At 46.8% G+C, this 26,186-nt stretch overlaps 1 protein-coding gene across 2 annotated transcripts in view; it reads left to right on the forward strand.

Moving 5' to 3' along the window:
* Positions 1–26,186, forward strand: part of RTN1 (reticulon 1) — a 115,009-nt gene that overhangs the window by 45,775 nt on the left and 43,048 nt on the right. For both annotated transcript variants that reach the window (XM_023927342.2, XM_086892398.1), the window contains exons 2-3: positions 19,308–20,045; positions 23,144–23,926. In XM_023927342.2, the coding sequence (XP_023783110.2) occupies positions 19,308–20,045; positions 23,144–23,926 (1,521 nt within the window). The remainder of the gene's footprint in view (positions 1–19,307; positions 20,046–23,143; positions 23,927–26,186) is intronic.

Consider the following 26,186-nt stretch of genomic DNA (forward strand, 5'->3'; position numbering starts at 1 on the left):
CGTCCTGCCTCCTTGAGAGCCAGGAAAGAAAACTTCTCCTCCACACGCCTGGGGAGGTGATGCTGGGGTCGCTGGGCCCTTCCCTGCAAATTAGCTCGTGGCTTTGCCAGAAATGACATCATTTGTTAGGCAGATTTCTTCATTAGGAAGCTTTCTAATCTCAGACACGAGCAGTGCAGAAACCCTCCCCGCTCCCCAGGCGCCGAGGAAGCCGGGCTGCGCTGCCAGTCTCTGCAGCACACTCTGCTTATTTATCATTCATGGCATCATGTTTGTTTTATGACAAATGAACTTAATCACCATTTTCACAGTGGAATACACAGGAAAATATGCAGGATAGCCATAGCTGCAGGTATAGAAAACCAAACTTAATTTAGAAAGGATATACAGGAGCAGTCTAAGCAACCAAAGAATTGAATTAATCTAATAAAAAGATTCAGCAATACATAATTTTTCATGCTGAAACAAAAGCCCTGTGAGATAGGATGGTGCTCAGGTTCTTCATTAAACTTTTTTCTTTTGTGCTTAATGCTCAGCCAAATCATTATTTGTTACTGAAAGGTGCATTTGAGTGTTGGGAATATTTTTTTCCCCACTATGTCTTGAAGTGGAGGAGGGCAGGAATTGCAGATCATTTATTAATGCTCTGCTCCATTGTGGTGTTAATCTCCAACAGATGGGCCAGGATAGTCTGGCTAACATTCAGTGTGAGCCTGCTGACTTGCACAGAGCTTCCCTTTTCAGGCACAGTGATGCAAGGACTGGAAAAGGCACTAGGTGTAATGTTCATCCTGAAATGTGATTCCAGCAATTTCAGAGGCTGGGAGTTAATCCCTGTGCTTGGGAGAGAGGGGATGTGCACGTAGGTGTGTGTGCACATGTGGATGTGCCTTCCTGTGGATGTGTTTTGGAGCAGCTGGGTTTTGATTCTTTGATGTGGCATTACTGTGTGGCCATGCTTGCCAGGGAAACTCTGATAACTGCATTCTTGACCCTGATAATCCTGCATGCTTCCAATTTCAGCACCATTTCTGATCCTTATCAATGTTTCTCCTCCTTTCTTGATACCAGAGCAGAAATTATTATGGTTGAACCAGAAAGAATAATGCTTCAGAAATGACCCTGCTACTAGCAGTGGATTTTCATGCTGCTCCAGCCAACTGAAATAATGGTGTGGGCTGCCTGCACTGCACTAAAATGAATTTCCATGTCTAGAAACATCATTAAAGAGTGGCTTAAAATACGCAGCATTAAAGAAGAATTTAGGACAAAAATTAAAATAAACTTTCTGGAGTGTAGCACCAGGTACCCTAGAGTCTCCAGGAGATTTAGTGTCCAAGGCTGGAGAGCTTTCCTGAGGACACTGGTGACAGTAACTTGTTCAGCCTGGCAAAATGAGAGCTCCAAGGGAGTGATTGCTTCCTGTGAATATTTTCAAGGGGCAAGAGCTGATGCTGACAGAATAATGGATGTAGGTTGGCGATGAATAAATTCAGGCTGGAAATTTAGGAGACTCCTAAATATCAGACAGGTTGTGTAACAACTTTCTAAGGAGTGTAAGGAATCAAAAGCCAAATTGCTTTTTAAGACAGAGGTTGATGTCCTGAAAAGGGCCTTGTGACAGTGTTTGTCTTTTGGCAAGGGGATGGCTTTGCCTAGTGTTCCAAATGTTCCCCACTTCTAGCTTTGAATTTTGTGGGAAACTGGTTCCTTGGCTGTGGAGTGTCCTTAAAATGTGCTGGAAAGCAGCAGGGGCCTGTGTGAGGGAGCAGCTGGTTACAGGAATCTGACTCCTTGCTTTAAGGGTGGGGTAGCTGGTGATAAATTGGATGGCCTTGTTTCATCTGAAAACCCCAAAAAGTGGAGTTGAGAAGAGAGTCATGGAGATGCCAGATCTTGTGGGGCTAGAAAGGGCAGGAACTCCAGGTGTATCACCTTGTTGTGTGCCAGCCCTTGTCTTGCACATCTGGAAGGCATTTCCCTGCTTCCATTTGCCCCTTTCAACAGGCTGCCACTCACTCCCAGCAGCATCTCCTGCCAAGGACTGATAGGAAATAGATTTATTTGTGAGGGTTGAAGTGCTGATAAGCAGAAAGGACTTTCAGCCATTTCCAAGGCTGGCAGCAAGCCTCAGAGCTGAGATATCCATCTCCTTCTTTAAGTGTGGCATCAAGGCAGGCTGTGCTTGAAGCTCTGCTGCTTCTCCCATATCTCAAACCCTTTGAGGGTTTTGTTCCTGCACTGCCTGTGCTCTGCATGGCTTTGAATGGGATGACAGAGGAGTATCATAGGAGACACTGATTCCCATGTGGACATTTGTGCATCCTCTACCTTCTGCATATGCATTGGTAATTGATTTCACCAGGAAAATGTGCTTCCAACCATCAAGCAGCACTTCTGCATCTTCCCAGCTTCTGCTGCTGAGCCACAGCCTTGCCAGGAGTTCAGCACTGCTGCTCTATTTCCACCCAGCTTTACCTTCCTGCCATCTCCCTGCATCTCTGGCTCATTCCTCTGGCCACAGGACACAGCCCAACCAGCTAAATTCATTAAAGCCATCTCTGCTACAGCCAGGTCTTCTGGAGCTCCAGTCCTGGAGACTTTGGGAATGGACCAGAATTGGGAAACATACAGATTTTTAAGCAGGTATATGTTTCTTCAAATTGGACATCAATTTAATGAGGATAAATTGTGTAGGCACTCAGACTCTGATGCACACTACTGATATTTTTAGTGTCTGGACTCTCAGGAAGGTGCATCTCTGTCATCCCAGTTGCTCTAAGAGGCAACTAAGTCAAATTGCAGGTGGACCAAAGTTTTTTGTTTTTATCTCTCATAAAAGCGATGCCTCCAGTGCCATTTTATAAAATTCACCGGTGCCCGACTTCATAAACTTCCAGATGAATAAGGCTGCACAGTTTAAATTGTCAGTAAAATCTAGCAGCTAAAGAGAGGGAACATTAAAAATAATAAAAGGATAGCTGGAAGATTGTTGCCCAAGTCCTGTCAAACAGCGTTTAGCTCCTGCATCTCTGCTCATGGGTGTCCCCAGCCACCTGCCAGGGAGAGGGACATATGCTTTTCAAAGCAGGCAAAATGTTCCTTATGGCCAAATGGCATGGGGCTGTGGGGAAAGATGGATGGGAATGGCCTTGTGCATCTCCATGTGCTCCCTCTTCATGTGGGGTAACAAGAGTGGCTCCAGCTGGAGTTAGAGCAGCCTTGAGGCAGGGCTAAGCCAGCCTCCAGCAGCCCTAAGTGGAGGAGACAGGAGGTGATGCTTCCTCAGACTCCATCCCTGCCTTCCTTGACCTTTTCCTCAAGAAGGGATGGTGCTTTTTTACAAATGCTGGGTTCTTCCTCCTGTAAGTGCATAAATCACCCCCAGCTGATGCTTACAGTGAGGGGCAGAGCAGCTGTAATGTGCAGGGAACAGGACACAGCAGCTTATTTGACTGATTCAAGTACATAGATGACCCTGGGGGAAGGTTCAGCCTTAAATCAGCACATTTCTGCCTTAAGCTAATCCCCTCCCTGCCCAGTGTTTCCCACTGCAGCAATACCCAGCCCTGCTGATGAGGATGCACAGAGCATCCCCCCAGCAGCACGTCCTCTCCAGCCAAGGTCCCCACACCTGATATGGAACTAAAATAGCATCAGGCTGCTGCTCCTGAGCCTGTTTCAGGCTATCCTCTGGCAGACTGGCCTGGCCATGGTGCAAGGAGCTGCTGCCTTGGTGCAGCTCACGTGCTCACCACGTTCCTCTGTGCACATGTTGCTCCTCGTGCTCTTTGCTGCTCCAGACTGGAAAAGCTCATTCCCCGCAGGAAGACAGGTGAAATGCCTGAGGAGGCAGGTAAAATTCCATACAGGGAGGCCACCACCTCGTCATTCACTCCCAAACATCCTCCTCTTGGGGGCTGTGTGCTCATCTGAGAATAGCTCCTTGCCACAGCCTCCTCCGCAGGAACAGCGTTATTTATTCATAGGCGCTGGGTTTGCTCCGATAGTCTTTCTGAATTTATTCTAAAAAGAGATCTGCCTTGTGCCTGGGAAGTGCCTGGCCTGTTCCTCCAAAATGGAAGTGAGAAAAGCTCCTTGTGTGTTTTTTGTGCACAGTTAAAAATAACCTCCCAGAACTGTATGTTGGATAAATATGAATGAGGGAAGAACAAATGTAGTAACCTGCAGAGTCTACAAATGGGACAGGTATGTGTGTCTATCCTAGGGCTTCTAAAATGTCTTTTCTCACCCATTTCATACTCCAGTCTCTTTCTTCTCTACCTTTCTTTGTCCTTTTTTCCCATGGCTTTTAATTCTCCTGCATCATTCTTTTTTTCATTTAACTCTCACTCTACTCTGCCTGTTTCATTCCCTTCCCATCAGAGTCCTTCACTGCCTCTGCTTTCCACCCTGCTCCTCCACACCCCATCTTTTCCTTCTTTCCCAATACTTCTCCCTGTTCTTAGCCAGTGCTTCCTGTTCTCCCTCTTGTCTCATCTTCCTCTTCACTCTGGAGACTCTTGATCCCCAAAGACAGCCCTGACCTGGGTTGCCAGCACAGCCTTTGGCTCAGGAATGGGGATGGCAGCCAAAGGGAGGTGTTTTATTGCATCCTGGCTGTGCAGACAGAAATACCTCGCTGAAATGGCTGTTTACACTTGTCATCTTGGTCAGAATCAGACATAAAATCCTTCAGCCTGTATCTGGTGTATTTCAATGGAGGAAAATGTTAGAAATGAAGAGTCTGCCCATATGTTGTGAGTGTCTTACAGTGACAGACCTGAATGTTTATCCACATGAAGACCCTTTCACACTAGCAAACAGTGTTAAATGGCTTCAGGGTAAGTGGATTCGAGCCAGAGAGGGTATAGACAGCCTGCTGGAAATGCTCTTCATGCTGTCTCCTATCCTCATCTCTCCCATTTCTAGTTTTTCTAGGAGTAAAATGTTGGGTTTTTTGATATTTCAGGTCAGTCTGGGAGCTGTGTGGGCCTCAGCAGCTCTTTTTGTGTTCAAACCTCATGGTTGATGTGAGCATCTGCTGGGCTCATGGGCTGTAAGGAAAGAGCCTGAGCCATGTGGCATTTGGATAAGAAAGCATCAAATGCTGTTTAAAACTTCTTGAAATCCCCAACTTACTGTGGAAAGCCATTGACTAACAAAGAAGTTGTATTTAACCACTCAAAGCCACTTTTCCTCTTGGAAGAGGAATTTATTGGAAAGATGTAATAACTTCTGTTGTAGAGCATGGGCAGCCTTTTTCTTCCTCCATCCAGTGCTCTCTGGTCATCCTCAGCTCTGTACTAATTTAATTTCATGTGTGCTGAGGAATGTGCACTATTCTAATATTTAACATTAAAAAAAAAGTGTTTATTGTCCTTCTTAGTGAAAAGGAAGTGTTCAGAAAGTTCTACTGAAAAATTAAACCTCTGCAGCATCATACTCTAAATTCTTATCAAAAAAAGGAGGGGAAAAAGTCTGAATTTTAAAAGTCTGAATTAGTTTCTGCTTGGGCTACCAAAAATCCTCATTGCCTGCATTTAAATTAGAGCATATTTTGTTCAATTCTGGAAACTTTGCTGTGAAGAGGCAGCTCTGGACAAGCTGTGCCCTGTGTGAAGTTCCTTTTGCTTTTTGCCCTCCACAGTTCTGTGCCACAATTGATAGCACTGAGGGAAGACAGGACATGGTTAATCCAGTGCCTGGAGCAGCTGCTTTGGGGAGCAATGGGAAGTGGAAAACCATTCAGGCAAAGATGTCTTCTACCCCTGCTGCACAACTCCTTCCAATAGATGGGATTTTGGAACAGCAATTTATATTAATACTCAATAGGATGTTGCTATAGCAACTATACGATGTGGTGAATAATTTCATGGGCTTAAATCCAAAATGCTGGGAGCCAAGATGGGTCTGAGCATGATTTAGAACTTTGGTTGTGTGAGTGCCATGCTGGAATGATTAGACTTGAGGAAAAGTTGGGCTAGAAGATAAAAGGTGCTTCTCTGGCTCTGAAGGGAGCTGGACCCTGTTAGCTGGGGTGGGAGAGTGAAAATTAAGGACACTCCAGAATCCTCCCTCTGCACCAGTCTGCATGTGCAGCCATGAGGGACCCTGATGCACAGCAGCTCCCTTTTGGTATTAGAAGTTTGCTGTAAACCAGATCTGACATTTAGCTTCAGGTCAAATTAAATTGATTTGACCTAGAATGATTTTTATTGGTTTGTTTTTGTTTCATGTTAAAAAGAAAATCGTTAAAAAAAAAAAAAATCTGTTGCAGCTCAGTTCCAAGCAGAATTACTTCCCTTTAATTTTCTCTCTTGCCAAACTGAAGAGTCTCTTATTTGCCCAGTTTTCATCTGCAGTGCAAAGTTACAAGAGGCAAAATTGGGGTGTTTATGGTGGTGCCAGAAAAGAACATCTGGAACCCTGTCAAATGGCAGAACTGGAGCTCATTCCCTCACCCAGATGTGCTGTGATGGGGAGATGGTGTATGGGCACCCCTGTGCTCCCTGCTCCACTCCCCTGCCCTTTTCCATCAAGAAATATACCTTGACATGCAGCCTAATTTTATATATTAACTTCAAGCCACTTTTTCTCCCATCCTCTAAGACTGTGACTGATTCCCTCCCTTCACTTATACCTTGAGAATATTTATAGTCTGTGGTCCTGTTCTTGCCCTCCCTTCCCTCTACTGTGCAATAGAAATTTATCTATTATTCCCTCCTCCAGACTGGTCCCAGGTGTCCTGCCCTCCACTGCTTGTGCCATCAGCATCTTCTGTGGCTTCTCTGCATCTTCCTGTTCTTGTCCTCCTCAACAGGGAAAACAAACCACAGAAATGCCCAGCTTCTGTGCTAAAGGACAGGTACAGATGAATCACGGGGGTCTCTTCTCCCTGCCCTGTCCATTCCTGCCAGGGGCTTCCTGTTTGACATTGCAGGCTTAGTGCATGAGCTCTTATTTGTATTATTTCTGTCCATGGGCTGGCTCTGGCCTCCTTTAGTGTCCTGCTGGGTGTTCAGTGGTGCTCAGGCTGCAGCACTGCACACACACCCTCACTCCTGAGCGGAGTGCACCTCATCCCTGAGCCCAGAGTCATCCCTGAGGCATTTACACCACCCTGGCTGAGGTTTTTAATGCAATGAATGATTACCAGTATCTGATACTGCATGTGAAGACCTCACTCCTGGACATCTTAGTGTCTTCATCCCCCTGTTATCACTTTATCCATCTGGCTGATATCCTGTATGTACGTTACCAGTTGATTACCAGAGGGAACCAAATGTCAAAATTACAAGAGAAAATGAAGTTTCCCACACTCAGTATTTTTCCTCTGCTGCCTAAAGCCAATATTAGAGCCAAGAAGGCTATTAGATTTAATCTTTTAACATTTTTTTTAAAGCACAAGCCAGGGGTTGGACATGACTGAGCAGTATGTGCTGGCAGCACCAAAACTCAACTGTCCTGGGCTGCAACAAAAGCAGTGTGGGCACTGGGTTGAGGAGGGAGATTCTGCCCCTCTGCTCTGTTGAGACCCCACCTGGAAAGCTGCATCCAGCTGTGGAATCCTCAGCACAGGAAGGACATTGAACTGTTGGACTGAGTCCAGAGGAGGCCCCCAAGGTTCTCCAAGGGCTGGAGCTGCTCTGCTCTGGAGACAGGCTGAGAGAGCTGGGGATGTTCATTCTGGGGAAGAAAAGGTTCTGGGGTGACCTAATTGAAGCCCTTCAGTGTCTAAAAGGGCTACAAGAGATCTGGAGAGGGGCTGTTTCCAAGGGCATGGACTGACAAGACTGGGGGGAAATGGCTTCTAATGACAGAGGATGAAGTTAGATTTGAGATTAGGAAGGAATTCTTCCCTGTGAGGCTGGGGAGGGCCTGGCACAGGGTGCCCAGAGGAGCTGTGGCTGCCCCATCCCTGGCAGAGTTCCAGGCCAGGCTGGAGGGGTTTGGAGCAGCCTGGGATAGTGGAAGATGTCCCTGCCCACGGCAGGGGGGTGGAACTGGATGATCTGTAAGGTCTCTTCCAACCCATTCTATGATTCAAATGCTCTTCCAAATGCCCTCTGGCTCACTGACAGTGGTAGACTCTAAAAATGGGCCTTTCCCAGAGGAAAAACTGCTTCACTTGCCCTGAAGTTTTCTGGATCTCCTATCTCTTTGAAAACAGTGCGGAAAAACCTGCTTGCCATATTTTCAGATTCTCTTTGGACATTTTTATCATTGTGGTGCAAACCTGTGGGTGAATCAGCGATATCTGCAGAGGTGTCCTGTCCTGAACTTGTTCTGGAAGCTGCTTTCTCCTCAGCTGAAGTGGTGTACCTGGTGTGTCTGCTGGGATGGAGAGGTCCTTGTTGGTCATCACAGATGCAATTCTGACTGTTGTGTGGCTGCTTTCCAAAAGTAGCTGGTGCCAGAGCCTGAAGCAGGAGAACTGCCCTGGAGGTCATGTATTTACCCTGTCTCTTCAAGCAGGAGCACCTCCACTGATTGCATCTGAGAGCTCCTTCTGTAACTCGCAGTTGCTCAGGATCTGAAACCTTCCTGGGCTGCACAGGAAACTATTTCAGTGCCTTCTGCCTCCTCTAGTGCCAAGGTGGCATCAGGCTGGGAGTCTTGGGTGTTCCACTGGGGGAAGGGACATTCTCTGGAGGCAAACAGACCTTCCTGTGGCTGAAAATCTAAGTTTTTTCATTGCAGCTTTTCCTAGAAATGCTGCAGCAGGTGCGGATGGGGCAGCAGCACTGGTGTCACACGGATGGGATGACAGGCAGAGCAATGCTGGCACCTGACCCAGCTCTGGTAAAGCTGCACCAGGTATCAGGACCTGTGTGATTATCCCCAGCCTTTCCCTCGTGGAGCCAAACCCCAGCTGTGCTGCTGAGCACAGGGAAAGCTCCTGACAGGGAGGTTGGTCCTGACACTGCAGTGGAGCTGCTGCCCCCCTCCTGCCTTAATAACACACCACAATTCCAGCAAATGGTTGGTTTGGACCGAGCCTGCTCTGCCACAGCCTCAGAAGCTTTCAGGAGTGCAGGCTCTGCTGTGCTTAACTCTGCAGAAAGCTGTGATTTAGCCACCAACCTCGGCTGTGGGAGCTGGGTCCCCCTGTGAGGAGGAAAGGAGCAGGAGCATCTCCTGGGCTCTCAGGGGAGGGCGACAGTCAAACTGACCTTGAAATCTTAATTATGCCTTAATTATGAGCACAGAGGTCAAAGTTTCTGGCTGCTTTCCTGAGTGGGTGAATAGTTTTGGTGTCATGTATTCACAGTAAAGAGAGGGAAGGACTTGTATTGGCTCTTCTGTAAGGTGGAGTGAAGGGTGGGATGGGTCTAAAAAACATTCTCCAAGGGAGTGAGATGTCTGGGGAGGATTTTCCTGTCTCTGCTTGGAGTGAACTCATCTGTCACAGCAGAAGAGACACAGTGGCAGGTAAAGAAAGGAGAGACCTTGAAGGGAAGGACATTTCTAGCATTAGTTATAGCACACATGGCCCAATCCTCCTCAAGCAGAAGCTGGAGCCAGCAGGATGATGCTGATTTATGACTGCAGTGGCTCTGCCCCACATTCTGCACTACTTTGAGAGGTTTAACTTTTAATATACTTTTGAAAACTTTTTGATTGACTTTCAGGTGCATCCTTGGTGGCACCACCTTCTAGAAACAGAGAGAAATCATTTAATGTGCAAGGAAACCCCATTAGTGCTTGGATCAGAGTCTGCTGCCTCACCTGCCTCTGCAAAACCTCCCCATTTCTCCTTTTTTCTTCAAATATTTTCTGATATTATATATTCTGTATCCTTCTTGATGCTCTGTTTGGTCCTAATGTTTCTGCTGCTGCCTGTAAAGGTGTAGACACCAGGAGCCAGCACACCTGGTCCTCTGGCATTTCTGGAGCAGTCATGTCGAGGTGGGAAAACCTTGGGTGGAAAGAGAGCTTGACGATGATTTTTGATATTTTTCTGTGTCTGCCTGTGTCAGCCTGGCACTGCTGTGTCCTCTGTGACCCAGATTTCCCTGCTGTCCCCTGGGCATTAGATTTGATCCTGATTTATGGCCAGTAATGCCTTGTCTTCAGACTCTATTTGTTGGCTCCCAAGGCCTCGTACTTCCTTCCCTGGTGACAGTTTTATGCAGGTGTAGCTCTTGTACCTTTGGTGGAGTCACTCCTGATTTACCCCAGCCTGCAGTGCCTGAAAGCTGGTTTTCTCCCTGAATTACTGTGCCTGACACATCACTGTAGGTGTTAGGCATTGTCACAAAATTAATTTTCCTCTCGAGAGCCCTCAGTGATTTCAGCTGAACCTCTTTGCAATTGTCACTCTGTCTCCCTGGAAGATTCATGCAGCTGGAGTGGCTTCAGCCTTGGGGGATGGGGAACCAAGTGCAAGACAGCCCTTTTTGCCTTTTCCCTCATTTTCTATTCATGGCTTTCCATGCAATTCCCACGATTTGTTGTGGTCAGGTATGAGTGGCATAGAGAGAACCCAGCAGTCCCTCCAGATGTGTATCAAATTTGTATTAAAATGCTTTTATTTTGGCAAAGCTCTTCTCCAGCACTGGGTTTTGCCTCCCTGTGGAAGATCCTGAAGTTGCAGGGCAGTGATTTCTGTCCCAGGTTTATCTCAGCATCAAAAGCAGTTGGCATTGGAATTTCTCCCTTTTCCAGGCTGGGTTGGAATCTGTAGCTCCGTGGCTGGGAGTTGACTTGGAGCAATCATGAAAAGCTGAATTTACAAGGAACTGGGACCCAGCAAAGGTGGGGCTGGATGGGCTGAAGGTGCCTGGGACAGGGCACTGCAGGGATGGAATCTGGCCAGGAGAGAAGGAGGTTCTGCAAGGGAGGTTGGAGAACAACCTGGTCTGCTCTAGGGTGAGCAGCTGAATTTCCTGAATCATGCTGGAAATGGGATTTAAGTATTCTAAAACTCAAGAGATGAATGAGGCTTAGCCAAACACATCCAGATTTTGTGAGATGCTTTGGACTCTATTGCTCTAGAGGGAATTGGGTCCCATTTCAGGTAATGGAAAAGCATGATTTAGGTGCTAATTCACTTAGTGCTTGGAGTATTTTTGTCATGGAGTTCAGTGAAGTTTTACCATTCCAGAGGAAATGTGAGTACAGTGAAATAAGAAAGAATCAATCTTATAAGTGGGCTTTAATTATCCTCAGGAAATTGCATTTGAAGGTATTTTAGGTAGTATCATGGTGTCATTGAAACCTATCAACCAGTCATGTTACTATCACTGGAGTGAAAACCTTTTTACAAGAACCAGATTTTTAACTCACCAAATTATATATATATTTTTAAAATTTTTTAAATAATGCTGCATGTATAGAACCATTTGCAAATTTCAAACCATTACACATTTCAAACCATTCTTGTGCTTTCTCAGGCTTTCTTTTATAATGCTCTGTATTTTTCATGCTGTCCAGAGTACTGTGGAGAGCTGTCACAGACCTTATGCCAGGGTTTTACTGCCAGGTCAAACTGGAGCTCCCTGAGACCATTTATTGAAGCAGAAATCCCTGAGGGCACGTGGGGGTGGGGAGTGCTGAATCATTTTCGATGGGTTCACTCTGCACACCCATGGTTGGCTTTGGGGCACCTGCTCAGCATCCCCTGCCAGATTCTGTGAGCCCTGGAGGTGCCCATGAGGATATTCAACATCACCAAACCAAGCTCTGCTCCCCTGTATGACCTGGCTTGGTCTGGGGTGCACCATGACACCCACAGGGGCTGCTCAGCAGCAGCAAAAAATGGACCCTTGTGTCTTTTCAGAGAGGCACTCACAGGGAAACAATAGCTGCTGTGGTGCAGCACCTGTGGCCAAAAAAAGGATGCTGTTAATAACCTGCTAGGATGGAGTGGACCTTCTTAACCTTATTAAAAGCTCAGCAGGGTTTCCTACACATCCCTGCCACAGATGAGGCTGTAGCACCCCACAGCAGAGCCAGGACCTGATCCAGGCCTGCCCAGCTGTTGGAAGAAACCAGAAGCTGTCTGGGGCAACAGGAAAAGCCCCCAGGCAGGGCCTTGGGGAGAACCATAATGTGGTGATGACCTGTCCCCAGCTGCTGGGGGGAGTTTCTCAACCAGGCAAACTGATGCTCCCAAAAGTGTTAGGGCATCTAATTGTTGGATGCTGAAAAGGATTTTCCCCCTGCTCCAGTCTCTGTGCTTACAAGAAGGTGGGAAATTGATAAAGGTTGCTGATCCTCAGCCATCAAGGTGTTTTGGGGGTTGGGATCCCAGCTGACCCCCATTCCCCATATGTTTGTCATGTGCAGGACTGAGATTGGGTATCCCTGCATCCGGGAGCTGCAATCCCTGTCTACAACAGACAGCTAAAGCTGTGGAAAAGTGATGCAGCTCCAGCTGGGAGGCTGTAGTAACTCAAATCCTCTGCAGAATGACTTGGAGGAGAGGTTTTACGTGCATCAAAGCTGATCATTAACTTGTTTGGAGTTAGGACTCGCTTCCTTCTCGGGGGGAATGACTCAGAAGCCACTCCAATGAAATCAGTTGAGTAATCAGAGTGTCAGTAGGATTCAGCCTGTTTTTTCCACACTGTCCTCTTGCCCTCCTACCCGTGCAGGAAACAGCACCTGCCTGGCAATCTTTGCTCTGGTTTCTGCAGGATCTGGAGGGGCAGGAGCAGCAACCTGCCCAGCTGGGGCACTGAGTCCCTCCTGTCCCCGGCAGCACGGGCACAGCTGCTGGGGACAGCGGGGAGCAGCATTCCCCCTGCTCTGTGATTCCCCAGCACATTCGGGACCACGCAGAGAGCCACGGGGAGCAATAATAGCACTGGTTCCCTCCGAACCAGTTTTTACACCCGGTTTTTCCCGTAGCATCTATTGTGCAAATGAATCCCCAAACGACTCTCGGGGTGTGGCAGTCCGTGTCTGCCAATGCGATTTCTGGGGATGTATCTTTGTTGCAGACAAAGATTATGAGAGTTCTGGAGGAAAAGTTGCCAACCTGTGAGATGGGTTTAGGAATCCCGAGCTAAAACAAAGAGCACCATCTCCTGGCAGCTGGGAATAGCTGGCAGCGCTCCCAGGGATGCTGCAGCTCTCCTGCGGGCTCTGTCTAGCCCAGAACATCTGGAGGTGGGACAGCTCAGGGCTGACAGCTGGCTCTGGCCACCGAGAAAGGCTAAGCCAGGGCACCCTGGGAGCTGATCCAGCGGTGTTATCCACAGCACAGCGATGCCTCTGCCTGGTGTGAGAGCTCTCAGCCATTTGGGTTTCAAGCTCTACTCGAGCTGACACGCAGTTGTTGAAGTACTTTGGAGTTTGGGGTTAGAAAATTCACACAGAAGGGTCTTGCAGAACTGAGAGCATGACTCCCAAGTGGAACACAAATATCCCTGAGAGTGGAGGATTCTTTTGAAGCAGTGTATGATTTGGGTTGGGGTTGAGAGATGCCTCTGCCACTCGTGTGGGCTGCACTTGCCGCTGCCAGGAAGGCACCAGTCAAGGGCGTTCGGAAATCTGGAGCTTTCCTGAGGTTTGGGTTGAATTTGAAATCAAGCAGAGAGGGAAAAACAGCTTGGTCTGGATCCAAGAAAACGGTGTGCTTTGAATTTGGAGACAGACTTGGGACTGCTGGTCTGTCTGGGTATGTTAAAGAGGAGTGGAAAAGTGATGTTGAACTGAACACCTGCATAAAGATGTGCATGGATACAGATGAGAATGCAGTAAGGCTCTATCAGTTTTAAAAAGGAAAGTAACTGAGTTGGAGAACTAAAAGGACACAATAAGACATCATGTATCAGGGTCAAAAAACAGGAAAAAGTCTTTCCCTTTTTTCCCCTCCTTTTTTAAGTGTGAGGAATAAAAAGAAGGCAAGGTCAAGCAAAGACTTTTTACTAGTGGCTGATGACAAAGTTGTAAATTTGGTACAGAAAAAAAAAGGCAGGACTGTTTAATAACTACTTCTGTTGTGCATTTGGAAGAAAGCAGGAAGGTACATTTTCCTAATGGTCATGGCTGAGTGATAAAAATGAGATTATATCACTAATTGATTAATTGCTACAGGGATTGTTGAAATGGGACAAATCCTGGGTAGACATTGGAGAGAGCTGGGCAGACCCTGCTTCTGGGAGCTTTCATCCCTGCAGCACTGGGGCAGCCAGTAATGACTCCTGAAGCTCAGTATCCAAAGCAAAAAGTCAGAGACAACTATTTAAAAGACTTACAGGAATTTGCTGGAAGCTGCTTGCTCCCACTCTTCTGCTTTTGTCTGAAAAGGTCACTGAAACCTTGATTCCTCCCATTGCAACCAAAAGGATTTTGTCTTCTCTGCACCGCTCCAGGCTGTAAAAACTGCATCACCTAATTAAAGATTAGTTCTCTCCTCTCTTCTTCTGAAAAACTATTAATTTTGAGCAGATCAGTGACACACAATAAATACAGAACCTTGCATTGAGGGGTTGCCATCTGTTTTGGGGAACTGAAATTTCAGGTCACAGAATCATGGAATGGTTTGACTTGAAAGGGACCTTAAAGATCATCTTGTTCCAGCCCTCCTGCTATGGTCAGGGACACCAGGTCCCTCAAATGTCTGTCTGTCTGTACCAGTGAAGATCACCAGAGCTGCATGTGAACCTTGCTAGGTTAACATGAAATAAGGTTATTTTATTGAAACTTGGGCGCAATATTCTGAAGTGATCCATTTTAATAAGGCCAAGAATACTCCAGTTGGGGGAAAAAAATAATTAGTTTTATTTAAATTAGCTCTTTTTCTTGACTGTGATCCTCAGCTAACTTTTTGTTCCCTGTTCCAGTGTGGTGCAGCAGTGCAGCTTGCCTTGATCCAAATTGGTCTTCAGCTGCCTTTCTTAAATTAAGAGCTACTCTGCATGGAACCGATGATTTCTAAATTATTTCCTGTGTCAGTTGCCAAATAGCTTTAAATCCAGTTCTGTAGGAGAGGATTTCTGGAGCATTCACTTATTTTGAGCAAACAAAACAGTCATTTTCCAATATTTATTTTTTTTTCCTTTGCAGTTGATGAAAACATATGTAACTTGCTGAGCATCTCAGCTGGGCTGGAGTGATTGAATCAGACCCATTAGTTCTTAGCTGGTGGCAGGAAGTGAAATTATTTCCCGAGGGCTCGTGTTACGAGGGAGCACAACTGCTGCTCTCAGGAGCTGAATAGTTTTCCTTCACCTGAATTGGCAGGCAAGTTTTTGGGCAGTTTTGAGTGAAATCCAGATTAAAAAAACCCCCAACCTTTGTAACAAGGGTAAATTCAGACCTGATACTGTCATCTGTTACCGGTGCTATTCAAGGCTTCTCCTTCCCACGGATATTGAACCAAATAAACTTAAAGTCAGAAAGGGCACTGCTTAATCACCAGGCTCTGAGTACACCATTCTTCAGCAAAAATCTGCTCAGCTATTATCAGTTTCCAAGTCTTTAATAGCCAATCTAATAGCTGAGAGATTCACACTTCCCACATGAGAGGCAGTTTCAGCAATGGCTTTAAATCAATCCCAGTGGAAATGGGGAGTTACATTAAATCCTATTAATTAGGCAATTTCATCTGTCTTCAGTGCTTTTGACTCTGCTGTCGCCTTGAGAGTTGGGATCCCCAGATGTCCTGCTAATGTGAACCCTCCCTTTGCTCACATACCCTGTAGTTCTCTATCCTCCTCAACCCCAGTAGGAAATGCATTTCCTGGTTTCATTTTTATTTAAAAAAACAAAAAGGTTTATGATGGGCAGTGATTCCATTCTAAATCAGCTTCTGTGTTAACATCTGCTTACAGGACCGAGTTTGTACTATTTGAAACTGTGATATTTGTGTCAGTGACTATTTCAGGATTATTTTTCTTTCTGCTGAGGAATAACCTAAAGAATAGGTTGATATTTTCTCAACATCTCTTTTTTACCCTGGCTCTCCTGTGAGCTGCTCCTGTTATGAAGCACCTGACAAAAGTGCATTAGAAACCCTTTCACTGCTCTATTGATCAGCATTGCTAAGAGCTGCAAATGCTTGTGCATCTGGCTCCCATGTACTGTGGACAAAGCACAAATGGAAGCTGGGAACAGCACCTGTGAATATTGCTTTGGTGATGGCTCCAATCTCCTTCGACTCTGTTTGTGCTCCCTCTCTCCCAGCAATAGTGGGGTGTTTGTAGGGATGGATTTTTGGCCTCTGAGGGTGTTGTGACAGCTTGTTCTTCACAAGCAGAAATTATTCCACAGCCATCTTGAGCTGGTCCACAGCCACTCCGAGTCAGTGGGACTTTTCTAGTGAATTCAGTGGGCTTTGGATCAGGTCCAGGAAGCACTGAGGAAGCATTTAATGAAAGAGCAGCCCTGAAACCCTGTGATTTAGACAGCACTCACCCAGCACAAATAGTAAATTACAAACAGCAGATACTGGCAGCAACAGGCATGAATAGTCTGTAGTCAGCAGTTCACAGTCTGGAATATGTTGGCGTAAACAATGCATCAGATAATTCCAGCTAACCAACACATTTGTGAAAATCCAAGCCTGTTTATGGATAGTTTTCAAAAAGGCAAGTTCAGCAAGAAGAACACTTGCAAGGAATAAAACCATTCCCTTTCTGCTTACTGCTCATTTAGCAATGTGTTCTGGGTGTGAGCTGTCCTTGCAAGGCACTGGATGACCTCGGGTAGAACCTGGGTGTTGGGCAGCCCGGTTTATCCCTTATTCTGCTTTGGTTTTGCTGTGCTTTTCCACTTAGGCTTCGTTCTCACGTAGCTTTGCTGCTGGGACTGAGCTTTTTGGAGCAGTGAGGATGGGAGCTGCCTGCAGCAAGTTACAAAAGCATCTTGCAGCCCTGAGTGAGCTGGCAGGAAAATAGATGATGAAATTTGGAGTAGGTGAAGGTAAAGGTGTGTAGATAGAGAGGGGGTATACAAACCCCAATTTCACATCTCCACAGTGACCCTCAGCACCCTGAGGCAAGAGCTTGCCTTGATGAGAAATGTTTCCATGGGAAGTTCTGTGCAGTGCTACACAGCAGTGAGAACACCCAGCTGAAGGCTGGGAATGTCTGGGCATGGCTGATTTCCCACCTGCTGGCTGCAGCACCCCTTGCTCTGTGCTCTCCTGTGGCAAAGGCTGCTACAAATCCCTGGCTGAGGGGATGGAGCTGCTGGCAGCATCATGTGTGCAGGAGCAGATTAGCAGGGAGGACATCTGGGGAGCAGCAGCACCCAAAGCCAGGGAGGGTGGGGACACAGGAGCAGGTACCACTTGTTATAAGTGCATATTGTATTATTGGCTTTTCACAAATATCACAATGAATGTCATATGTATAAGGTTAGAAAACTTTGCTGTACTAATATAGTTTATTTTATTTATGTTATTGATGAAATTTAGAAATAGTGGTATAATACATATTTATGTTAGGTTATAACATGATATTAAAGCACAAACTACTTTTTGTTTATATAACCTAGAGACTGAAAAGATAGTCAGAGACCCCCCCCCTGCATTCTTAAGATTATCTTGTCCTCCAAGACCTCCAAGAGAAGAATTTATTATTGGAGGATATAAAACCCAGTGGCACCAAGGAGATTGATCTGTTGGGAAGAGGGCAAGGTAAAAACTAAACAAGGGAACATCAAGAAACTTAAGAAGAACGTATGTGTGAGAATTTATGGATACGTAGTAGGGTTCTGTTTGTAAGGGACAATCCTTTGTTAGTAAGGTGTGCTCTCTTGGCTGAATGCAGAGACACCTGGCCATATCTGTATACTTTATTTTTATCTCCTAATTATCTTTCTATTAAACTTTTAAATTCTATAAAAAATATGTGAACCTCGTTTTTCACACACTGAAAAGCAAGCAGAGGCACTTTTGGGTTGCTTTTCTCCATATGCTACCAGGCTTCCCCTTGTAACAGGCAGGCCTTGTTGTTCCCAGCCTAGAGGTGATCCAGGAAAAAGAGATTGCTTGTAAGACATCACAACACAGAAATATGATGAGGGAAATGATCACTCTGCCTTTGTGCAGGGCTTGGGGGGGGTGTGTGTGTCAAATCCAGTGAGGTTGTACAGTAAAATAAAGCCTTCAGCTACAACTCTGAAGTACTACAGGGCAGAAAATGCAGCTTCAGGGCTTGCTAAATGAGCTGCACATGCCTGGTGCATGGAGGGCTGTGGGGAAAAGCACTTGTGGTGGTGTTTAGAGATGGTGTCATTCTCTTTGTGTGAAGGAGGAAGGAAACACTCAAAAGCAAGTAGCTCAGGAGCTTCTGCATGGACATTTTCCAGCTTCTGGCTTTGCAGCTCCAGCAATGTCCCTTTGTTATGATGAAGTCTGCACTGTGTGTAGTTGCCCTGGCATGCATGGAGCAGGTCGGGAGCCTCACATCCCTTGCAGGTGATGAGCAGAGGTCAGAGAAAGCCAGCCAGCCCCTGTGATGCTTCAGCACACGAGGGGTTAACAGGTTGCTCCCTCCCATAGGCACCAGCTCCTACAGACATCGGCTTTGTTCCTCCTCATCTCTCCCACCTCCCTCCTGGGGGATCTCGCTGTTCCATCACCGAGCTGTGCTTTGTATGAATGCTGCAGAGGAAGAGTGGCCGCTGTTTCTAATTTAATTAGCATCATCCCCAGGAGCTGAGAGTGTGGCAGAGAGGGATTTAGAGGCAGTGCATGAAAATGATGCATGGGTTTAACCACTTTCATGCCAGCATCGTTGCTAGATGATGCACAGAGACTACAGCTTTCTGAACATGTGGACATCACTAAATGAGGGTGTTGAGTCTCTGCCTCGGTGTGTCACAAATTCAGGGTGATTGCTCTTAAGAGAAAATGTAATCTAAGTCTGCTTGCCAACTTTCCCTCTCAATTTCTGTCCAGCAGAATTCTTTTCATAATAAAAAGTTTCTTTACGATTAAATTCCTCCAGTTCTATGTACTTAAATACCGGTTTAGTATTGGATATTCGATTTATTTTAAGGTTATTGGATGCTGAGCCCCTGGGTTGGATTGTGAGGGACGTTGTGAGGTTGCAATCACAGGAAGTTTTTACTGACAGGCTGGGCAAACATTGGCCAGGAATGCTTAGTTACTGTCAGGATCCTTACAGCTATTTGAAGATGGAACAGCAGCTGGAAGCCTTGTGTGACAGATGTGCCACTATATTGCCCAAAGGTATAGAAAGAGACAGTCCCCAAGAGCTTGCAAGCAAAGTCAAGTCTAGTTCACAGACCAAATCTAAAATCAGCAGGGGTGAGTGTGGCTCTGCAGAAAGCATGCAGGCATTTGTGTCTTACTGTGCCTCCTTTTTGTGTGTTTGCTTCAGGTGTCACAGGCTCGTCACATCTCTTTGACTACGGCTCCACTGCCAACGGAGGGGACAACTCCTTCTACACCTCCCTGATCTCCGATGTCCACTACACCACCCCGCGGGACTCCACCTATTTCACGGGCATCTACCAGCAGGAAAACACCCCCATTCCCTGTTCAGGCAGCACGGAGGGCTTTAATGCTCTGGGGCATCCTGTTCAAGATGTGACTGGGTTTGAGTCCCGTGGCCTGTTTAGCTCAGACTCGGGAATAGAGATGACTCCTGCAGAGTCTACTGAAGTCGACAAAACCTTAGCAGATCCCATGAAAGTAGAAGCTTACAAATACATGGACATGAGTAGATCAGAAGAAATAAAGTACCAAGAAAAACATGACTCTGACTCAGAAGATGAGAGCCCAGACCTTAGTGATAAGTACCGGGGAACACCCGCAGGGTCCAGCCACGTCGCTGAACCTCCGCGGACGCCTTCAGAGAGCACGAAGGCAGCCAAGGAACAAGACCTGCTGGAAGACAGAAAGTCTGGGGGTCAGCACAGTCCCTCTGTGGCTACAACCCCCATCAAGATCACACTCACTGAGACAGAAAGCACCAAGGAATCTGCCAGCAAAGAGCCGAGCCCGACTCAGCCGGACACGGGCCTGAAGCCGAGCCACGAGGTGGTGCCCATGGTGACGGTGTCGGAGCCGGAGGATGACAGCCCAGGATCCGTCACACCACCCTCCTCTGGCACAGGTAATGCTGGTGTTGGTGCAGGGCACTGTGGGTTTTGCTATTCAAGAAGGGATTGCAATTGTACCCTGCACAGTGGAGAATTACCATGGATTTTGGGGGTGAGTGCAATGGGGTGTGAGAGGGCATTGACAAGTCTCCGTGGCCGGAGGTGTTTGTGCCCTGCTCTGGCACCAGTTTGTGTAGCCAGAGGGAAAGAGGGAGGCAAACTGTGCTCCCCATCACAACACACTGCTTGGGATGGGCTGCCCTTGCTGTGTGGAAAGGGATCCAGGCCTGCTGAGCCCAGTCCTCAGGGATCTCTCCTGGAGAGGAAGCAGTATGCCTGTGGGCATCACTGGGGTAACTTCATCTAAGCCATGGTTGGAGCTGGATCCTGTTGGTTTGGGGGTCTCTTGGTCACCCTGATCTCTTCCTCTGCCCTAATTCCCCAAGAAAAATCAGGGAAATGCAACTGATTGAGTTTGTATTATTAAAAATTTAATGGCTGGCTTAACATCTCTTTGCCCCTGCAGAAAATAAGGTTAAATTGTTAAAAATCAGTGCTGTTTTCATGCCAAAGTGCTGCTTTTATAAAGTGCTGAGGAGGGAAATGCTGTCACCTCATTTACAAAGGGGCCTGGAGGGACAAAGGGCCACTCTTTCTAAAAGACTCCTGCTTTCTATTGGAGAGCACCAAAATCCTGTGTTTATATGTTTTCTCATTGTCTGATTACTGTGGTGTATAATAGTATGTATTATAGTGCATAATATCTATTCCTTATTTTCTCTACTGTACACTGCCAAAGTATGAAAGCAGCAGAGTGCTTTGAAAAGGAATAAAGTTCTGTGGCAGGAAACAGAGTTTTTTAGACTGAAAATTAAATTTCATTTGGATCAAAACCCTTTAATGGTGAACATTTGACAAAGAACATCCTCAAGCTGAAACTTCAATTGCTTCAGTTTCATTTTGAAGAGTTTAAAAAAAAGTAGAATTTCCTTAAAATGGCAGTCTGACACCCACACTAATACCTCCCCTTGGAGAAATATTTGGGTCCTGCAGAAAAGTGAGGGAGCATTTCTGCATTTCCACATAGGAAAAGGAGATAGAGTCCACCACAGCTCTGAATTTATTCTGCCTGCACCAGCCAGAAACTTTAATGAATAGACTTTAGAGCCACATTTTTCTTCTTTTATTTGACTGAGTGAAATCACACGCTGCTTCCGAGACACGCCACTGTTCATCGATTTACACTTTTTGCTACAAAGTAATTAAGGATTTCAGGCACTGTTACTTATTCAGTCCCAGTGGCTGTTCAAGGCAGCCTTGGGGGTGCTCTGTATCTGTATCCCATCAAAACTTCTTATCCATCACATTTGGCAAAGAAGAAGGCATTTCTTTCTGGAGGCTGGCTCACAAGGGGTGTTTTTTCTGGATTTCCCCCCCTTTCCTGTAGCTGGGAATGTTCCACTCCCAGACCCCACATTCATAAGTGATGAAGAAATTTAAAACCTGCCCTTGCTATTCCCACGCAGTGACCCAGCAAAGCCGTGGCTCCTAGATACCCCTCAAGCATTCTGGCAGAGCTGCCAGTCACCCCCTGCTTGGGCCAAGACTTTTTGAAAACATTTTGCTTTTAATCTCTGGCCCTCATCTTTCTGGGGAAGGAAGACATGGTCTGTCTCTGTGCTGGCGCTGAAAGGCCGTGGGTATTTATCCGCCTCCCAGTGCCAGAGGTAAATGTGACACCCTGCTGCTGGCCACAAAGGACTGTTTTATTCACAAGGTGAATGCCAGGGCTGGGAGTTACACACTGCCAGCACAGGGAGGAGCGGGGTGAAGCCCAGGGACAGCGCGTTGCTGCGCTACGAGGGCTGGAAGTCACATGCCTGTTTGGATTGGTGCCGGATTCAGTCCTGGCTCAGGGAGAAGATGCTCACATGCGGTGATGCAGGAAAGCAGCACAGCTTCCTGCAGCCAGAGGAGGATACACAAGCTCCCAGTGCAGCAGAAAATTCCCAGCATCCAGATAGGAGTGCGTTGTAACAGTGTCAGCACCTTGATCCTGCCTGCTGCCACAATCTGGGGTGCAGAAGAACTTTCTTGTGTCATCTGCAACCACAGGGCTGGAAACCTTCCTCCACTCCACTGTGGATACTCCAGCCCTGTGGATACCTGCAGGCACTGTCCTGTCATGGAGCTCTTCACCAGCACCTGCTGCAGGAAACTTGGGGATTTATTTTCCTGGTGGCTTTCTTGATGCCTCACAACTTGCAATGCCACTTAACAACCCCATCACATTAACAGTGATTTTAAATTAGGGAATGAACAGTCAGGATTCCAGAGGACAAATTTCCATGATGGCTGCTTCAGTGTGACTGGGAATTTGCAGTCAGAAAACGCAGACTAGGTTGTTAATCTTTTTGTTTTGTTTTGTTTCAAATTTTGGGTGATGAGATAGTCATTATTTTTGTTAATATAGTTCATGGTGATGTTAAGCATTACAGCAGAAAAAATCGGTTTCATTCTTGGACCCGAGTGAGCTAAAAGCAAACAGAGAGAATTCACCACCCACACCCTGAGAAAAAAACAACCCCCAAATAAATTTTAAAAAGAGATAAAAGTTTCTGATCTTAAATTTTCCACACCTGAAGGCTGAAGCTTGGCAAAACTGCAGGTAACTACACATGGGTTGCTAGGATCAGCAGAACCCATGAGCCCCACGTGTGTATTTGTCCCCAGAATAGATGAGGATCTCTTGGTGCCAGTCTGATGCTGTCATGTGCATCCTCAGCCCATGTTCCTCTTGACTGAAGATTTTCCTGGTGAAAATCACGCTGTTGAGCCACTGGTCAAGCAGTGACCAGCACTGCCTTGTACCTCAGCTTTTTCTTAAGTAAATTTTGCTTCTTTTATAAGGAGTACCTGCATGGCAAATGCTGTATAAGGTCAAGCTGTTATTCCTGTCAGTCATCCCAGCCTGGGAGACTTTGTGCCTGTGCTCCCAGCCAGGCTAGAGGGCTACATGCTGAAATCTATTGTGTTTACTCCCTAAATTACTAGAAAACAAGATTAATAAATATTTTTTTTATTATTTTTTTTTTTCCCTCCTGTATGGCAGAACCGTCCGGCTCAGAGTCTCAGGGCAAAGGCAGCCTGTCGGAGGACGAACTGATCAGTGCCATCAAGGAAGCAAAGAGCTTTTCCTTCGAGCCCCCGGAGGCTCAGCGGCCGGCGGCGGCTCCGGTGGAGGAGCGGGAGCAGCGAGCCAAGCCCGGCCGCGCCGCCGCCTCCTCGCACGCCGACAACGACGGCAGCAGCGCCGAGTCCGGCGATTCGGAGATCGAGCTGGTCTCGGAGGACCCCCTGGCTGCCGAGGAGGTGCTGCACTCCAACTATATGACCTTCAGCCACATCGGGGGGCCGCCTCCGTCGCCCGCCTCTCCCTGCATCCAGTACAGCATCCTGCGGGAGGAGCGGGAGGCGGAGCTGGACAGCGAGCTCATCATCGAGTCCTGCGATGCCTCCTCGGCCTCCGAGGAGAGCCCCAAGAGGGAGCAGGACTCCCCTCTGATGAAGCCCAAGGTGATGGACATTATCAAGGAGGAGAACAACTCGCGCACCGACGCCAATACATACGAGGCCAGTAAAATGACGGAGAGCAGGATGAACAGGGAGAACCTGGCAGAGTCCTCGTCCTACCTGAAAAGCTCCTTTGTTGCACCAAAAATAAGCTCTGAGCCCCCGACCTCTGCCGTCAGCACCGAGGAGCTGAAAGAAAGAGTAATCCTGAAGAAACCCATTGAAGAAACTGTTGTTAACCAAAGTAAAGTGTCTTCCAAGGACTTGGGCAAAAAAAGTCCTCTGGCCTCGTTCCTACTGCCGTTTTTAAATAAGCAGAAAGGTAAATGCAGATGTTGTGTGGGTTTTTGCAGCGCTGCTGAAAGGAGGGGGAGGGAGGGAGAAGTGCCTGTTCCTTGCAGGGGACATGTCTCAAGTGTGGAGCAGGGGGAGCTGCTGGCACAGGATACCCTCAGCTGGAAGCTGGGCATGCCTGTGATATTCCACACATCATCACTGACCTGCCCATCCTCAAAATAAATGCCAGCAACAATAATTTTTAGGCTTAAGTGTAGATACAGGATGGTGCAAGGACCCCAGCACCATAAGGCTGATTTGTGCATCTGGAGGACAAAGAGCAGCAAATGAACATCTTACCTGTTAAATACTTCTTGCCTGGTCCCAGGGCAGGGGTGCAATCAGGGATGTGGTCCTGCACCTCTCAGAAGTGTAAGGATAAAAATTTTCAGGATGCATTTATGAAAAAAAAATAAAAAAGAGAACGATTTGGAGGGGAAGAAGAGTTGGGTTTGGTGAGTCTGGGTGTTTCTGGAAGTGTTGAAGGCCAGGTTTGATGGGGCTTTGAGCAATCTGGTCCAGTGGAAGGTGTCTCTGTCTGTGGATGTGGGGTTGGAACTGTGTAATATTTAAGGCCACTTCCAACCCAAACCAGTCAGTGATACTGAAGCTGGTGCAGTTTAAACAAATCTCTCTCATGGTGCCTGACACCCTTCATTCTTAATAATGAGGATGCTTCCAATGCAGGGAAGTGGGTGGCTCATCCCAGCTCTGCAGGACTTAGGGGACATCCTGTGTGCTCCTCTGAGATCCCCTTCCTTTACACAGCAGTGTGAGGAGGAAGGGTAAGACACCTCTAGGTGAGATTAAGCTGTGTCCCCATAGGATCTCTTCAAGGCAGTGCAGGACCAGCTGAGTCCAGGCTGGCTGTGCCAGGCACTAACAGGTCTAACAGGACCCACGAAACTTTTAGAGACAACTCCAGGTTTTAGTCTGAGCTGAACCCTGAGGATCAAGGGGCAGCATGTGGTCACTGCACTGCTGGGGTCCCTATAGCCTCTAGGGGGCTTGGGTCACAAACCACACACAAAAAAGTTATTCTTTACACGATGTAAAGTAGCATTTTGTGTGCCCTGGCTTTGTAGGCTGGTGTGGGAGGGAGGGACACTGGCACTGCCCCACACCTGCCCTGCTGGTGTGGGGCATCCATCCCCTGCCTGGGCTGGAAGTGCCCACATCTCTTGTCAGATGTGTTTTTGGAGCTCAAAGAACTGCTGCTTCCCTGCAAACAGCTGGATAGAGATTGGAGGAGGGGAAGAATCCCCCTCACCCTACTTAAAGAGCATCTTTTCCCTCTGTCCATATTTGTGCAGGTGTGTCCCAGAGATGAGGCAGGCATGTGTGAATGGCACATTTAAAACCCATTTCCTGTGTGCTGTGAATCCAAGTGTTTCTGGTCAGGAAACAGCCTGAACTTGTGCTGAGATCTGCAGCACAAACAAAATATGTTAATACTGATTCTGGGTGGTAATGCACTAATGACATTAATAGTCTGAATAAGAAACATGATTATTGTTTGTAAGTGTGTTTTCCTGGCAGACTCTCAGAGCTCCCAATGCCATGCTGTGCGTCTCATCTCCCTCACAAACAGTCTGAGCTCAAACAATTTCTTTCCCACTTACCCAATTCCCATTTTTCAGGACTAGAGAAGCCCCTGCCACAAATCCTACAAGTTGTAGGGCTGATTAAATTAACATTAAACACTTCTCCTTCAGTTTAGCATTGGGTCTCTGCAATCCCTGTGTGTGTTGTTCTGGACAGAACAATAACAATTTCGTCTTGGAATCTGGAAAATAGCTGGGGACTATCATGTGGACAGCTAGTGTTCTGTCCCTCTGTTTTGAGGTTTCAGGATCTGTTACAATTTTTAGTACCCCTCAATCATATTCAGATTTTTTTGGCCTAAGTTTCATGACTCCCTTTATTTCTGTCATTGCCTAAAGTGATGCTAACATTCCTTTTCTCATATGGTGGTCAGAGAAAATCCCTGTGTACTCAAGCAGACTTTGCCCCTGTGTCCCTGTTTCCTTTCTTTATTTCCCTAGGACAGCAGAGGCAGGAGCTTTTCCTCACAAGACAGCTAATTACTGCTTGGTGGTGCAAAGAGGACTAATTCAGTACGTGCTTTTTTGCTCTCAAGACACCCTGGTGCCTAAGGCAAGGAAAACAAAAACATAGAGAGCCTCTTGAGAGTACTATTGGTAAAATTTGTGTACCTTTATTTAAAGCTTATTTCTAGATATGTG

Source organism: Cyanistes caeruleus, chromosome 6 (assembly GCF_971803275.1).
Source record: "Cyanistes caeruleus chromosome 6, bCyaCae1.hap1.1, whole genome shotgun sequence".
Classification (NCBI taxonomy): Eukaryota; Metazoa; Chordata; class Aves; order Passeriformes; family Paridae; genus Cyanistes; species Cyanistes caeruleus.